General features: G+C 38.1%; 3 protein-coding genes across 4 annotated transcripts; all 3 read left to right on the top strand.

Annotated features, from left to right (window-relative positions):
- Nucleotides 1-193: 193 nt before the first annotated feature.
- On the top strand, nt 194-4,957 carry LOC143471206 (uncharacterized). Its single transcript, XM_076969602.1, has 8 exons — nt 194-490; nt 747-969; nt 1,170-1,312; nt 1,453-1,774; nt 2,496-2,620; nt 2,707-3,003; nt 3,202-3,489; nt 3,639-4,957. The coding sequence occupies exons 1-8, from the start codon at nt 436-438 to the stop codon at nt 4,226-4,228; spliced, it is 2,043 nt and encodes a 680-aa protein (XP_076825717.1). The 5' UTR covers nt 194-435; the 3' UTR covers nt 4,229-4,957.
- Nucleotides 4,958-6,550: 1,593 nt separating this feature from the next.
- Nucleotides 6,551-11,130, top strand: LOC143471207 (uncharacterized). Its single transcript, XM_076969603.1, has 8 exons — nt 6,551-7,137; nt 7,368-7,590; nt 7,809-7,951; nt 8,099-8,420; nt 8,642-8,766; nt 8,853-9,149; nt 9,391-9,678; nt 9,933-11,130. The coding sequence occupies exons 1-8, from the start codon at nt 7,083-7,085 to the stop codon at nt 10,457-10,459; spliced, it is 1,980 nt and encodes a 659-aa protein (XP_076825718.1). The 5' UTR covers nt 6,551-7,082; the 3' UTR covers nt 10,460-11,130.
- A 142-nt stretch (nt 11,131-11,272) lies between these two features.
- On the top strand, nt 11,273-16,131 carry LOC143471208 (E-selectin-like). 2 transcript variants are annotated; one of them, XM_076969604.1, is made up of 13 exons: nt 11,273-11,993; nt 12,088-12,173; nt 12,331-12,426; nt 12,627-12,762; nt 13,109-13,252; nt 13,469-13,595; nt 13,712-13,824; nt 14,242-14,457; nt 14,529-14,640; nt 14,805-14,880; nt 15,091-15,166; nt 15,311-15,468; nt 15,858-16,131. In XM_076969604.1, exons 1-13 carry the CDS (start codon nt 11,930-11,932, stop codon nt 16,062-16,064), a joined length of 1,611 nt encoding a protein of 536 aa, XP_076825719.1. In that variant the 5' UTR covers nt 11,273-11,929; the 3' UTR covers nt 16,065-16,131. The 2 variants fall into 2 exon arrangements, with proteins under 2 accessions (XP_076825719.1, XP_076825720.1); XM_076969605.1 differs by having other exon boundaries at nt 14,275-14,457.
- Nucleotides 16,132-17,891: the final 1,760 nt, after the last annotated feature.

The raw sequence follows: 17,891 nt of genomic DNA on the forward strand, positions 1-17,891 counted from the left end.
CGAAGTTACGAGTGGGACAGAAATAGCGGAAAACATCGTCAAATCACGGATATCAAGCACGACAATCGAGCCTTTAAACATAGAGCCGCAGGCTACGACATTCAGACGAATGTGATATCTATACCCAGCATTAGATATAAATGAGTGTTGTAAATTATGACGCACCTTGGTACAAGGACACACAGCACTGTGCCTGGCGTCTGATGGTGTAAAAATCTTACGGTAGTTATTAGAAAACAAAATGATTCGATAGTGCAAGATGTAGGTAAGCTGGGCACAGAAATACGTATAATAGACTTGGCAGGATAGTTTAACTTTAGTAAGTTCATTAATCAATTACAGGTACACCAAAAACTCGATTTGTATAACGATTTTAAACTGATTTTTAAAGCGTAAGTTATTTGTTGGGAGTTACCGCCAGGCGGCTGCATCGAAATGAAATTAATAGCAACGTTAGTCGTGACTACGATTCTCATGCACGTGTCAGAAGGTGAGCTCGCAAAATGTTCATATGAGCATCATTACTTACTCCAATAGCCTACTTGCAATTTGTAAATCTTACCGATTCTTCGCTTCATAAAGGTCCTGTTCTAATTAAAGAACGATAACATCAGCAAATGCAGTGTTGTTTGACATCAAGTTACAAACATTACTGATCAACCAAAACTAGTGTTCGTTTGACCACAAGACCTTTTGCAAACGTAATGTCTTGAAAACTGTGTATAATGTATCTGTATTTCTTACAGCTTGTCATGCGTATGAACATGGTGCTAGAAAAAGAAGACAGACAGAGGCTGAAGAAAGCAGCAGCAGTTACGAGTTAGGATACGATGCCGACGCATTGATCACATTTTTCACGTCGTGCATGTCTTCTACAAGTGCTATTGCTATGGATTGGTACAGCGTCACAGACTGGGCAATCGTGGATTCTAACTGGTTTTATTATTCTGATAACGCTGACTGCTTTGGGTAATTGCAACACGTCCGCAACGCTTAGCTTGCGGCTAGGTGATATAGCTAATAAGCTTACACAAATTAATTCGTCCTTTTGCTTTATGTTTGTAGTAATGGTGTAATTACTTGCACAATGACACTGTAGCATTGTACGCCAAGGTGCGTTTTTCTTTATTTTTTTACACTTCTTTCATTTCACGCGTTTCTTTTCACAGAGAAGAAGAAAGCAATGAAACACTTTGCTGGTTATCAAGGGTAGATGATTTTCTGGTTGAACAAATGGGCGATTACCTAAAAGATTGCATTAATCAGTTCGCCTTGGATTCCAACGATACTTCGTATGATGTGCAAACAAGCGGTAAATGTAAAGTCATGCATGTAGGTTTTCGTATAACTTATTCATCGAACGCACATCAAATTAAATGAATACGGATTGAAAAAACTTGTCTTTGAAAAATCAGATGATATTAACTGTTTCAATCGCAATCTCTTCTATAGAGACGTCGGAAAGAAAGAAACGACAGCTACCTCCACCTCAACCGGCAACACTTCCGGGAACTTTCCCTCCACTTCCTGGTCGTCTACCCCCGCCTCCCGGAGCACCTCCTCCTGTTGGTGGTGGTCGTGATTCCCGATGTCCGGAGTTTGCAAGACGTGATTACAGCAATCAGCTTCTCCGCGACGTCCCTTTGGGATTTCGGAAACCACCACCACCCCTTCGACGACCACCTCTTCCACGAAGAGCAAGAAGAGAAGCGGAGGAGGAAGGTTTTAACATCACATCTGTGGTTGATTTCGTGGACAGCTACACAGTCTGCAGGTACAGCAGTGTAAAGCAACATCTTTTTCTCTTACTTTTGACGTAAGACAGCAAGTTAATCTATTACATAAATAAACCACTTGTGAGGCTTAAAATTTAAACGCGAATGATTTTCATAACATACGCTAGACCAGTGCTCTTCAACCTTTTTGTCAACGCGGAACCTCTCATGTACTTTCGCGTTTGTCACGGAACCCCACTAACAAAAGTTTAGAAGTTACAAATTGCTTGGTCAGAAAATAAAATATTTCGTTATTACACAAGTCTGTACTCTCTACTCAGTCTGCTTGTACTTTTGTGATCTGTACATCGGCAACATCCTATGAGTGTGATGCAACAATAACGTTCTTGTTAACAGCAAGTGGCGTAACAAATATATCAATGTTTTATTGGGTTGTTGACTGCACTCAACTTCTTGTTTAACAAACTGGCCTACTTGGAGTATGAATGCGGTACAGTAATCTGAAAAAAATCGGAATGACGCATCAAAATGCTGAAGCAAGAAATCAATTTCCCTAAATAAACGAGGAACCCTCGCGGAACCCTGAAAACTCACGGAACCCCACTACATGGTTCTCGGAACCCTTAGGTTCCGCGGAACCCCTGTTGAAGAGCACTGCGCTAGACCAAATTTAGACGTTCAGGTTTCACACAACTGTTATCCCGTCTTAACTTACTATTTAAATTGAAACAAAAAAATACAACAACTTGCTGTTAACAGTGAATGTGAGCGATACACCGGGGAAGAACCGACTGGATGTTATGCGATCAGGTTTGACCAGCTCACCAGGTTCGGGTCAAACTTAAAAGGACCAATCCAGCGAGCAAACGCAAGATACGCTGGGGGTGAGTATCACTAAGAATAACAGATGAACATTTTCAGTTGCACCAGTTCCTTTATGGACTATGTGATTTAAATATGATTAAAACAGGAAGTGACGTTGTGGGAAAATGCCAAGGGAGCGTCCACTGGACCGAGTGGTTCAACACGGACAACCCAAATGAAGGTCTCGGTGATGTCGAGTCTCTTTCCACGATCCAGACCCGTTACAGGAACAACATCTGCGTCACGCCTTCCGGGATTCAAGCAAGGTTGGCTCAAAGCAACCAGTCGTATGGTCGTGGGAACAATTTGCTGGATTTATCACCAACCACAGGGCTAAGTTGTTTGAACAGAGATCAAAGCAACAGTATTTGCCAAGACTACAGAGTCAGATTTTGTTGTCCAGGTAAACGGCATGTTGCCGATATAAATGTGCTGTGCTGTTCGCTAATACAACGTAAATTTTATAGATCGTATGTAACGAAACTATGTCGTAGAACACTTTGTTGCAAATAGTCAAACCTATTCGCAGTTACCTTGTTCCATGCATAAAAACTTTGTTATTGAAGAAATGCGTTTACTGACTATGCCATTTCTTCTTTAGATTACGTTGGAGAGTGTCCACTACGTCATGGTTGGTCCAAGTACTTTGACGAGTCCGATCCCATACGTCGTTTTGGAGAGTTCGAAGTCTTATCTGAAATAAGGAGAAAGAATCCAGGATCTGTATGTACCTCGCCAACGGCTGTTGGTGCAAAGTTGCTTTCTGGCCAACCGTACTTAGCTGGAGGCGAGAGTCTTCAGTTGGATCCTTCTTCTGGACTTGTGTGTTTCAGTGCATTTCAGAGCGACAGAAGATGCAACGACTACAAAGTTAGATTTTGTTGTCCAGGTACATACGTTTTTGCTCTGTTCGCAGTTGTTACGTCACTGCAATGCATAACTTAATTGATATCTTTACTTTCTCATTCATTTTTAAGAATTCTTTATTTCTAGTTGCTATGTTTTTTGTTGCATATAGTTACATTCTCATATGCACAGATACCATTGGAAAATGTGAACATGGTCACAAATGGACCAGATGGCAAGATACGATGTGGAGATACGGAGATGATGAAACATTTAAGAAGTTAGTTAGTGAGCGGGGCCTAGGATGCGAGTCGACTCCCAGCGCAATCCAAGCTCAAGTTTCCGGAACTCGAAAACCTTACATTAGTGGAGGTGACACGTTATACATCTCTCCGAGTCTGGGTCTCTTCTGTTTAAATGGACAACAATCTGATGATAAAAAGTGCAAAAACTATCGGGTTCGGTTTTGTTGCCAGCTGCCACCCAAACGCCTCCATCCGCCAACTAACCGTCCACCAACAACAACCGGAGGACGTGAAGAGAACCAAACAGGTCAGCGTCCCACGGATAATAATGGGGGTAACAACCAGATGCAACCGAATACTGGCCGCCAACCATCGAGGCCAACCGGTGGCAATGCGGGAAATATCGGAGGTGGCAATAGGAGACAACCGAATAACGGTCGTCAACCTCCCAGGTTAATCGGTGGCAACACCAACAGGCCCAACCCGTTTGGTGGCGGGCGAGGGCCCTCAATCGGACCGGGGCCTGGTAGAGGTTGAGTGAACAAAGCGGACATACTGTGAATAACCACAAATTTTGCTTGTGCCTGGTAAAGGGAAAGAAGCGGTACATGACTAGTCACCAAACTTTTGTTTGCATTTATATCTTGTTTTGTCAACCAAGATTAATTAGCTTGACAATGTAATGTTTTGTATAAACTGTGGCTTTGAACTTTGCTCTATCATATCAACGACTGCATATGGGTATAATAGATCTATGTTTAGAAAAACATGTTTATGTTTATATGCTGAGATATTAGATATTATTATTTGCTCAATGTAAACGAACCACCAGCGTCAACAAAAGTTATGAGTAGTTTTATGCGATGAGATCATATTTATTACAGTGTTTATAATTATTGTTGGTAAAATCAATGCAGTTTGAACGCCTTATATATTTGAAAAATATCTTTTTAATACATTCCATAGCTTTTATAAAGGTTTTCTTATAACATTTCTGTATAGAATTTGCTCTGTAAAGGTTAAATTTTTTGTTCATTTTTCACGTTAATGTTATTTTATTAAACTACGTAAACACGCCTCGTAGTTTACTCAAGTTTTTTTTGTTTTTTAACAAATTTTCCAAAGTTTTTTATTCTTGCTTAATGTTTTTGGAAACAAAACACATCAGTGTCGGTAACGTTTTCGTAGAACTGTTAAATTTTTTGTTGTCGATATTTGTTATTGTTGTTGATGATTTTCTTTGTTATAAATACTTGATAATCGTAATTATCTCACGTTGTTTGCGTCTATGACAGCATATTCAGTATCAGATAAGAATATATTTGCCAGCGTGACTATACTCAGCAAAAGCTTTTAAACGAAACACTGTGTCCAGAGTAGATTTGCGTTTTATTTACGGAAATAACAAAACAAAGTTTTAGGAAAATATATCTAACTTAAATACTTGGAATTGTGATTTAAGGCTTTCTTGTTTTATTGTCTAGTTTACTGTTAAAAGTTTCTGTTTTCAAAATTTAAACATCGCCTACGTGAAAACAACTTATGATAGGCCGATACAACTCGCAAAAGATTTTTCGGTTATTTTTATTCTATACGAAATTCCTTATATTTAAAACAAGTTACAAGCATAAATATAAATGCAGAAAGATTTTTAAAGCAAACTATTATTCAGCCTGATAACTTTCAACTCTTTTTGTTCATATTTCACAGATCAATGACTAAGGCTTACGCAGCATTTGTGAGCCATTGCGATAGCTGCATTGTTGACCAATAATTTACCTATTGTGTTCTAATGTCTATGTTACAAAAATGGGTGTTTTATTAGTGTTTTATCCAGATTGTTTGTTAAACTATAAGTGGTCAGGTATTAAGCGTATGCATTAAAATTTCGTCCACGCCTCTAATCGTGGTGTAGCTCGCTAAGACTGTGAGTCTTTTCTAGATATTTTAGGACCAAATCTACTTCGGCGGATTGACGTAAAAAATGCATTTCAAAACATGTTTAAGACTTTAAAACATCTTCAAAAGGTTTGTCATGTACTTTCCTAAATACTATTTTATGCGAACTATACAGCTTCACTTGCTGACCTCATTTTATAATAGTTACCTAAATATGTTTTGGGAAAAGAATATTTACAAAAATCATGCCTTGCTTGATTTATCTGACGTCATCAACAACCGTTACATAAATTCCGGTTGAGCTTTTCAAAGGTTTCCAGACTTTGAATAAAGTTGGAAATTTTGAAATTGGTTGATCGTGATGGTTTGTCTGCCATAAAAGCAAGTTTTCTAAGCTTGGTGCGTGATTAATAAGTAGAAGTCATCACAGTAAAGTACTGGACAAGATAATAGCGGAAGAATCGTCAAATCCCGACCAAATAGATTACGATAGCAAGCCCATGAACTGCGCTCGCACAAGCCGCAGAATTGTCACGCTGACGATTATGGATGTGAGAGTTTATAAAATATGATGCACATCAATTCTAATAAAGATACCTTCAAAGTTTTACTGCTCTCTGGGGGTGTGAAAATCTTTCGTTTAATTATTTCACAAAAAAATGGCAAGTAGCAAAATACAGCATAGAAATACGGAATATTTTGTACGATTGATGGTTGAATCTTAATCTATCAATTATATTTGCACTAATAATTCGTTTTGTATTGCCAGTTACAAAGCTCTAATTATCGTCCATTAACTTCTATGGTAGCCATGACGCTCGCTTCAAAAGAAATTATTTCATCGGTCATGTATATACATGATTCTTGTATTTGCATGTCGTTGCAGAAGTCAATCGTTTGCTCATTTCATGGAATTACTTTTTTCTCAAGATCATATTCTGCATTGTGTAATATCTACAAGCGTTGCATTATTTCCGGTGAAGCTTTTTAAATTTTACGAAAATAAAATGGAAGGCTTTCGTTAACGGGCTTTCTGAGCTGAGAAAAAAGTTAAAAATGCCTTAGTCATCGCTGCGAAGGTAAATACGAGACCACAATAGCGGAAACGTGGTCATATCACGGTAACTCATGAAAACAAACTTTTGGCACAGAGCCGCAGGTCATAATTCTCCCACAAATATACGGCATCGTATGTTTGAATAAGTGTTTATACGAAATATGACGAACCTTAACAGGCTATATATCTAATGATTGCTTCCAGGTTTGTACCAATTTTCAAATGGTGCGAAAATCTTACGGTCATTTGTTAAAAGTCAGTTTGTTTTAAGCAACACTTTGGCGTAGACGTAGGCAAGGCACAAAGTTCGGGAATATATTTTCCTCAAAAGACTATTCGTTGTTTCGGCAATTCAGTTTTACGTATTTTGAAGACTGGGTATAGTAAAATAAGCAATAAAATATTGGGTATACTCTATTGGAACGGTGTATCAATATGCAATTAATAGTAATGCTGTTTTTGACTACAGTTTTCAGTCATTTGTCGAAAGGTAAGCATTTATTTAGATAAAGCCTTTACTTTCTTCACCAAGTTTTAAGTTATGTCTTCCCAATGCTTAGTCTTTATACTGTGAGCTACGGTGAGGTATTGTCAGCATATACGTTGTTACTTGACGCCGAAAGTAGTTACAAGTTACAAACATTACTGACAAAACAAAGGTCGTGCATATGTTTTGTAGTCGACTTTGAGAGTTTATTATATCTTCAATATCTTTAACAGCTTGTCACTCACCCGAGCATGGTGCTAGAAAAAGAAGACAGACAGAGGCTGATGAAAGCAGCAGCAGTTACGAGTTAGGATACGATGCCGACGCATTGATCACATTTTTCACGTCGTGCATGTCTTCTACAAGTGCTATTGCTATGGATTGGTACAGCGTCACAGACTGGGCAATCGTGGATTCTAACTGGTTTTACTATTCCGAAAATGAAGATTGCTTTGGGTAATTGCCACTCGTACGCAATGTTTGGCTTCAGGCTGTATGACACAGCTACAGCACCTACTGTATCAGTTTGTTTTGTCCAATTATACAATAGATATAAGCCTACCAACGATATGCTTGCAAAAGAATTGACGTTCCTACTATGACATAAATATGCTTGTGACGTATTTTTCTTTGCATAAGTTTTCCAACTGATTATGGTGTGTTTCTTTTCACAGGGAAGAAGAAAGCAATGAAACACTTTGCTGGTTATCAAGGGTAGATGAATTTCTGGTTGAGCAAATGGGCGATTACCTAAAAGATTGCATTAATCAGTTCGCCTTGGATTCCAACGACACTTCGTATGTTGTGCAAACAAGCGGTAAATGTAAAGTCATGCATGTAAGCTTTCGTATAACTTATTCATCGAACGCACATCAAATTAAATGAATACGGATTGAAAAAAAACTAGTCATTAAAAAAACAGAAAATATAAATAAATCTGCTTCAATCGAAAGTTTTGCTGCAGAAACAACGAGCAGGAAGAAACGACAGCTACCTCCACCTCAACCGGCAACACTTCCGGGAGCTCTCCCTCCACTTCCTGGTCGTCTACCCCCGCCTCCCGGAGCACCTCCTCCTGTTGGTGGTGGTAATGATTCCCGATGTCCGGAGTTTGCAAGACGTGATTACAGCAATCAGCTTCTTCGCGACGTCCCTTTAGGATTTCGAAAACCACCACCACCCCTTCGACGACCACCTCTTCCACGAAGAGCAAGAAGAGAAGCGGAGGAGGAAGGTTTTAACATCACAACTGTGGTTGACTTCGTGGACAGCTACACAGTCTGCAGGTGATACGTTTCATTTTTGTTGTTGAAGGTTATAGACAGCAAGTTTCTTATAAGTTTGTAATGTGAAGCAAGACGCTTTACACTATCAAATTATTACGCAATAGTTGAAAACTTGCAATAATGAGACGTAATTCAAATCTTCTATTCTCATACATTTGTTACAGCATAAATCGAGAGACAATTAAAATATAAATAAAATTATAACAACCTGCTGTTAACAGTGAATGTGAGCGATACACTGGGGAAGAACCGACTGGATGTTATGCGATCAGGTTTGACCAGCTCACCAGGTTCGGGTCAAACTTAAAAGGACCAATCCAGCGAGCAAACGCAAGATACGCTGGGGGTGAGTATCACTAAGAATAACAGATGAACATTTTCAGTTGCACCAGTTCCTTTATGGACTATGTGATTTAAATATGATTAAAACAGGAAGTGACGTTGTGGGAAAATGCCAAGGGAGCGTCCACTGGACCGAGTGGTTCAACACGGACAACCCAAATGAAGGTCTCGGTGATGTCGAGTCGCTTTCCACGATCCAGACCCGTTACAGGAACAACATCTGCGTCACGCCGTCCGGGATTCAAGCAAGGTTGGCTCAAAGCAACCAGTCGTATGGTCGTGGGAACAATTTGCTGGATTTATCACCAACCACAGGGCTAAGTTGTTTGAACAGAGATCAAAGCAACGGTATTTGCCAAGACTACAGAGTCAGATTTTGTTGTCCAGGTATGTTCAACAAGTCTTTAATATTAGTTTATTTGCTGAGCTTTACGCTTGCACAACAAATTTTTTGTTGATCAAATAAGATAATAACACTACCTTTTACAATGATCTTAAACTTTTTGTACATATCAACAGCATTGTTTTTCACAACACTTGTTTTGTCAAAATTTGTAATAGGCCTAAAGTTGTAGTTGCTGTTACTCTGTTTCTCTCATAAAAACTAGGCTATGTCATTTTTCTTTAGATTACGTTGGAGAGTGTCCACTACGTCATGGTTGGTCCGAGTACTTTGACGAGTCCGATCCCAAAAAACGCTCAGGAGAATTCGAAGTCTTATCTGAAATAAGGAGAAAGAATCCAGGATCTGTGTGTAGCTCTCCGACGGCTGTTGGTGCAAAGTTGCTTACTGGCCAACCGTACTTAGCTGGAGGCGAAAGTCTTCAGTTGGTTCCTTCTTCTGGACTTGTGTGTCTCAGTGCATTTCAAAGTGACGGAAGATGCAACGACTACAAAGTTAGATTTTGTTGTCCAGGTACATAAAGTTCTGTTCTCTTTCTAGTTGGTATAAATAACAAGTAACGAAGTTGTTCACAGAGTTGTTACAGAGTTCACAAAGTTGTTACAGTTGTTACAGAGTTCACAGAGTTGTTACATTACTGCTATTGCCTACAAACCAAACCATTCTTGTTTGATATTATTAACTTTTTACTTGTATTCAGTAAGCTACTTGATATTACAATAGTTTCAATGTGTTTGTTGCATGTAGTTACATTCTCATATGCACAGATACCATTGGAAAATGTGAACATGGTCACAAATGGACTAAATGGCAAGATACGACGCGGAGTTACGGAGATGACGAGAGATTGAAGACGTTAATTAAGGAGAACAGCTTGGGATGCGAGTCGACTCCCAGCGCAATCCAAGCTCAAGTTTCCGGAACTCGAAAACCTTACATTAGTGGAGGTGACACGTTATACATCTCTCCGAGTCTGGGTCTCTTCTGTTTAAATGGACAACAATCTGATGATAAAAAGTGCAAAAACTACCGGGTTCGGTTTTGTTGCCAGCTGCCACCTAAACGCCTCCATCCGCCAACTAACCGTCCACCAACAACAATCGCAGGACGCGAAGAGAACCAAACAGGTCAGCGTACCCCCGAAACTAATGGAGGTGAGGAGAAAAAGCCAACGAATAATGGTCGTCAACCATCGAGGCCTACCAGCGGCAACAACAGCAACAGGCCCGACCCGTTTGGTGGCGGACGAGGTCCCCCAAGCAGACCGGGACGTGGCAGAGGTGATCGGTCATAATGGACAAATTGTGAAGAAATACAGAACTTTTGTAATGGAGTTTGCTTGTGACAGGCAAAAGGAAAAAGCGGCAAGTTACTTTTTTACATATGCCTTCTACATTGTTAATAAAGAAAAGTTAAAAAACCAACTAATTGTTGATGTTTTTTAAAATCAAGCGATATAGGCCTATGCACTTTGCTGTACTGTATTATGTTAATCACTAAATGTTAGAAATAGATAAACATTCTTTGTTTATGAACATTTTTGTTTTATAAATGAAATAACATTCCACGTTTAAACGATGGAGAAAACTATAAATAGCAAGCATTATCACACATCGTAAACCACCAACTTCAAACAACTTAAGTGTTTTACACCTATTTTATGTACTACTGTACTCAGAATCAATCGAGTCTGAACAACATGCATTGGAACAAAAGTTTCTTTATTAGGCCTCATTGCTTTTGAGAAGTTTATGAGAAGCATGCAATGTGTAAAGTCCAATTCTTGTCTGTGTTTACGTTTAGTCTTCTTCTATTTACTTAAGGCCTCATTATCCAAACTCATTTTATTCTTATGTTGAAATTTCTTAGAAACCTATTTAGCAATATATATCGGCTTCTATGTAAATGCATGATTTTTTATTGTTGATATTTTCTTATTATATTATATACAGATACCGTATTACATAGTTGATTGATGCTGTTTGTATCAATCAAATATTTAAGTAAGTTAGATATGAAGAGTGTGTGACTGAACGTGGCAAATTTTTTTATAAAACCTTCAATCAACGGTCGATTTAAGCGCAACAATGTTTTAAAATTTTGCTTTTTTGTGAAGTTTTAATGTTATTGAAATCAGACTTAATTCATTCTATGCACAGCACATGCGCATATACAATGCATTTACAGAGACATTTCCGAGAACGAGACATTTTCTAGAACGCTATGATGTATCATTGTTTCCATGACACTACAAAATATGACTTATTGCAAGACAAACTGCACTTTCCACGCATGCTGCAGAAACAATTTCAAATGCTTTTGATATTTATGTTTTTAATTTTCAATATCACAAAATTTGGCAAAGTGCTCGTCTACAATCTGCTACCTCACATGCTGGCATTCATTTGCATAGCTATACCATGTTAGAGAAATACTCTCTTGCGCTTGTGACTTGTTCCGTTCAACCTGTTGTAAAACAATAGAAACAAAACGAATCTACCACAATCACGCTTCGACGAAAGGTAATCCACACAGAGCAAGGAGTGATAAAATTTTACCGCTTCTTTTAAAAACTTTGAATTAGCTCAAAGTTGTAAAATAATAACAAGGGTCATTTGCAAATGACCGCTATGACGAGGAGGTAGAGCAACTAATATGCCCAAAGCTCGAGACAAAACGTCAGGTCAGTTTGCTTTATAGGTTCAGTTAAGATAGAGTTGTTTCAGCAATCAATGGTTGAATTGTATAGAAGGTGCAGATAAAAATGGGTGTATACATTTTCTTGCCTATTTTCATGTTGATGTTGATTCATGGGAGAAGAATTTCAGGTGGAAATATAAATATGACAATTTTGTATGAGATTAAGCAGATATTACCAGAAGATTTTGCTTTTCAAACTTGGCCAATATCTTTCTGCGACAGGTTTGAACTGTTGGGGATGTAGTGACGCCCATACCAACAAAGAATGTCTCCTGGCAGGAAGCATAGTTCACTGTAAAGACGATCACGTCAGTGGCAAAATTTTATAAACAGATTTCGAGCATTTCAAGATATTACAAACTAGCCTATATGTTATACTATAACTTACAAGTTACGTCAGAGGTGAAGGGAGAAGTATCAATCAAGAAGTTTCATTTCAAAAATTCACAATTTTCTTGTTTACAGTCAATCTGCGAAGATCAAGTGAGACAAGGAGAGTACGGTTACGTCATAGAAAAACGATGCAAACAAAGGGAGTCCTGCTATTTAAATGTTGTGCAGGTGAGTGGTGTCAAAGTGCAAATAAAGTTTTCTCAAAAATCGTTCATATGTAGTAGGGGTAATGCAGAATTTTCAAAACCTGCCCTTCCTTTGGCAGAAGACCCGTAGCCTAAGTTGTAGCTAACTGAAACAACAACTGGGTGAGTTATGTAGGTTTCCTTATTGCTTTATGACGACTCAGCAAAGTGTCTTCGCTTCAGAACACTCGATCAGCTTTCCATATACAATGCAATTTGAAATCTCCTACCTCGAAATGCACCTGTTGCTGCGACTCTGATCTTTGTAATGTTCAACTCCTGGCTTGCTGGAATGAAATAAAACAGTTTGATCCACGGTGTAAGTTTTTGTTAAAAACCAATTCAACTAATAAAACTTTGTTAGATAGTGGGCCTACGTGCTGACACGTTTGTCACTTACTGAAAATACGGTACAATTTTGCTGAAAACCGCAAAACACTGTATATACCGTATGATGTATGTAATTGTAATACATTCGTTGTTTTTTCACCAATCAATAATTAATTAATCAATCAATCAAGATGGATGGAAAAGTGAAATGACAAAAACCACTAGCTCCATTAGACAAATATGAGTATATCCCACTTGTAAACAAGAATGTCTCTCATTGTGCAACTCACACTTATTTCTGATGATGACATTTTAAAATCCTGTCTTTCTTATAGTACCTAAACCCACTTGCAAGATGCGACCAAAAGTACCGGATCACGCCAACATGCAATGTACGGGAAATCTACATCCCGGAACAAAATGTAAATTTGAATGTCATGATGGATATTTCTTGGCCGGGTCGCCGACGACAACATGCTGTGAGTACAGTAATAAAATAATCTCACTTTTTACCTTTGTATAGGCATAAAACTACATCATATTCCCACTATAGTAATTTGTTTTCATTTTTTATTACTTTATTGTAATGCTTTTGGACTTATTCTAAACGATCAAACTAATTCTCGGAGTCGAAAAGTTATGTTGTAGCCTACAACTGAGTATCAACCATTGAGAGTAACAATCGGTTATTTTAGTGCGAAACTTGACTTGGGACAAAAAGGAACCTGAATGCATCATATTAAAATGTTCACATAAAATGAACTTTCTGAAGAACGGAAATGCGACTTGCTCGGAAAGAAGGAGCCATAGGAGTCGGTGCGAGTAAGTTGGTTTGTATCATCCGAGCAGTAGTTGGGAATCAGTAAAAAACATTAGATTATAGGTATAGCATTAAATGACCCTAAAGTAACAAAATCGATACAAAAACTTGAAATTAGGTACACATGCCGTAAAAATTTCATGCTTGTGGGACATAAATACACTCTGTGTACTGACGCTGGCAGAAACAACGGTACCGTGGCATGGACGTCTCCCGTGCCTTACTGTAAACGTAAGTACATCAGCCCTTTAACTTTATTGCTGAAGTGACTTGTTTAGGGAACAAGTGACTCGGTATAGGAAAATGGTTAGATCGATGGAATTCCGATAGGCCAGCCCGTGTTTAATGCTTATAGTGGCGCTACTGCTGTAATGCCCCAAGGCTAGGCATTACCGACGCCTGCTTCTGTTCAATATAATCGTCATGATGAACATTTTAAAATTCGGACAATCTATGCTTACGATATAAAAATAAATAAATAACAAAAAACGAAAATGAGTGTGTTTATCAGAACTCGCACAAACACTTGCTCGGCAACCGAGCCTCGACCGGTTAGGAATCGTGGCCGAGTTCAAGTCGTGTAAAAACTTCCCTCAGTTCAAGAATAAGATTATAATACCAAGCCAAACGAATACCGGTCTTGTTTAGACCGTGGTTGCTCGATTCTGATCTTGTTTTCAGCAATCAGTTGTCCGGAACAAGTTAAAATTACGAACGGAGAGATGGTCTGCTCAAGAAAGTTTAAGATAGGATCTGTGTGCAGTTTCCGATGCGAACCTGGCTACGATTTATATCCTAAGGACGCCTCGAGCAATAGATGCGCTAGATCCGGTGCCTGGAGCTCACCAACGCCTTGTTGCACACGTCAGTGAACTAAACATTTTTTTTTCTAATCTGCTTTTTCTTTTTCCTCGAATTGCTTGGCCCTTTTTCAGCGCCTTGTCCTCCTAACGTGGTGATGGATTTCATTGTGGTCATGGATTCTTCTTCATCCGTAGGTGAAGAAAACTGGATGAAAATGAAAAAGTTTGTCAGAAGCTTTTTAAAGTAAGCGTTTCATCAGTCTTAATTGCATCGCTCTTTTATCACATTATGTCATTTTAAAAATGTATACCCTATCCTATGGCCTATACAGTAGTTTTGATTGATCGTAAGTTATTGGCTTTTTTTCTTTTTAAAAAGTTTCTTTTATTTGTTGTTTAAACTTTTAGCGATTTCACAGCGGGAAAAAACGCAGCTCAATACGGGGTTTTCAGATACAACAAATTTGCTGACACGACCACACAGGTGTAAGCTTATTGATACGCTGCTGCAGTAGTCTCTAAGTCTAGTGAATACGTTTTGCCACTAAGTTTAACATAAAACATGTCCAGTAGCCTAAGTCAGATTAAGTTGACAAGCCAATATGTACAATATTATGGACAAAGTTTCATGCAATTTTTTGGTAACATTTATTTATATAAACTAACAAATGCTGTTTTATATCACCTTTGGTAGATATTACTTACTGACCACCCAAACAACAAAAATGAATTTCTGGAAGCCTATGACAGAATTCCTTACGGTGGATCCGGTATAACCACATTGTAGCTTTCAACATTTTGCACGAATAAAGAGATAATTTACAACCAAAACTTTGTTGCAATAATTATTGCAAAATATCACCAAAATGAGCAGGTATTACCGACTGAGCTACTTTATTTATATCGTTATGCAGGTACTGGAACTGATAACGCTCTCAATCATACTGTGGATGTTCTATTGAAAGTTGGTAATCGACCAGAAGCTAGGGATGTTGTTCTTCTGATAACGGATGGCGTCGCCCATGATGACGTAACAATCCCTGCAAGACGATTGCGAAAAACGGGATCATTGGTTGGAATTAAGATTTACTTCTCTGTCTTCTATTTATTCTCGTTGTTTCGTTAAAGATAAAATATGCGGATGCTATTACTACTGCCTGCCAAAGGCAGAATTTTTTTTTATATCAGTTAAGATAAACTTTGTAATAACTCTAGTCTCGTCCTGTCCATGGTTTATTCTAGCTCACCTTTCTCTGAAGTGTCTATTATCATAACTGTGGTCCAGCTGTTATAGGTTTATTACGATTGATATGAACTACTTTTACGGAACAATTTCAATGCGGCATAGTCAATAAATTGTATTACATTGGAGCTGTTATAACTTTGCGCTAAAATATGATATCAATGAAAACTTCTGCAGCATCAAAAGAAAAAGTCACCAAACGTCTTCATTCATATCAGGTGTATGTGCTTCCTGTTATGCCACAAACGGGTTGGATCGATTTACAGCAGATCGAGGACATTGTGGGTCCTGGTAACGATCGAAGGATAATCAAAGCTGCACTTGGACATGGTTTTGAAGCTTTGAATGTGAAGTTTGCGAAGGAAATCAGCGAGATTTTGTGCAGTGAACCATGCTATGACCCTTTCACGGAAAACACTGACTAAAAACATTTCTAGGTGTTCCATTGTTTTTGTAATAATAATGATAATAGTCTTTCAATAAAAGATGTATTCGAAGTATTTAAAATGCTTGACGGTCCAAAGCTTAACTGTTGTATATTGGTTTGTTATGCAAAGCTGACGTTTTTTTATTGAGCTTAATCTTGTGAACTGAAGCAGTTTTGAAAATCACCAAGGGTTCAAGGTTTACAGAAAAAATGCATTAACTCGAAGCAGACGAGCCGATCTTCCGCCCACAAACAAAATATTTTGAAATCACACACAGCAAGACAAGGCTTAACGCTTAAACTATAGAAAATCGATTCCAAGAGCGCTGGTTATTTTTACTAAAATATAATGTGTTCAGCTGTTACGATGAACTAGTTGCTATTTGTGATAAAAAGTGAAACCTCCGGTTCTCGGCCATCTCTCTCTTTTAAGTTAATAGTGAATATATTCAGGGGTTTATGTTGAAGAAAACAACTCTGTCAATTACTGTAGGCTAAAATGCTGAACTTCTGATGAAAAGGAAAATCAGGACAACGGTCATGTATTTCGCAAAACATGTCATCTAAAATTATATTCAACGCTAGGAACAAAGTTAATAAAATACAGCACACACAGAATTAAGACACAATATCAAAAGTACAAATTAGTTTCAAGCCAAAAACAGCGTCCTAATGTACAACCAAATTTCAATACATTACCAGTTAGGAATAAACGTGTAGACTGCAATCAACATGCGATATAAAGGTCTGACACTTACTAGTTATCAGAAAATCACTCAAAATAACTCTCGCCAACGAAGATTCACCACAAAAAATGATTTATTTTAGTTAAAATTATATAGCTACAACAGAATGATGGAAAAACTTTGTCTATTTCACCAGAAACAACTGTCCACTTGTCATTGTCAGGATTATAACATTCGATGAGCTTTAAAACTTCTTTACCGACCCTGTTCAATCATGCATGAAATCAATATGAAAAGTATTTGCGACTCGAGGACTTTTGTCCTGGTGTCAGCAAAAGTCAACACACAAAAGTGAAAATGTTTGTAATAATACTGTAAACAACTATGACAGAAGCAAATTGGCGCGCGTTTAAATTAATGTAACTTACCCTTCGACCACATATATCTTTCTTTGTATGACACAAGCTGAGTGGGAACTTCTTGCGACATTCATGCCACTCACTCTGGTCCATTTGTTCGCAGTGACGTCATATTTTTCAACACTCGTTTCCGCTTGTTCGTCAGATTGACCTCTTGTTTGCAAAACCACAATTAAAACAAGAAGTATTTGCTGAAACTGTAGTGCGGCTACCGTTAACCTTAACCTCAACCGTCTTGGTGTCGGTGGACCCTTACAATGGCATCAGTGGATATGAGGATCACGTGGTTTTTTAAGTATAGGCGAAATTAGCTTTCAGATTCCCGTACTGCCTATAGGTATCAGATTATGAAAAATACCATTATCATACCACATATCAGATACCATTACATCATTTCTTGCAAAAGACCAAAAGTGTCTTCTAGTTATTGATTGAAGTTTATGAATTTATTTTTTGATAAACACTTCAACTGTCGATTGATATTTGGAAACTTACTCTGAATAACTTCGTGTGAACACTCCTTTTAGTATGTTGCCAGGTTGTTTTCCTGCATCCGTTGTGATAAGAAGTTGTTAATGGAAATGCCCCATTGTTAACCTTAAAACTGATTATTATTTATCTATGTTTCAATGTGGCAGCATTAGGTATATGTATCTCCCATTGTTTAAACTTTGTTTTTACCCGTTGCACCTGCTACGACTCGCCGCGTTTTTCTTGTGG

This window comes from Clavelina lepadiformis, chromosome 9 (genome assembly GCF_947623445.1).
Source record: "Clavelina lepadiformis chromosome 9, kaClaLepa1.1, whole genome shotgun sequence".
NCBI classification, from domain to species: domain Eukaryota; kingdom Metazoa; phylum Chordata; class Ascidiacea; order Aplousobranchia; family Clavelinidae; genus Clavelina; species Clavelina lepadiformis.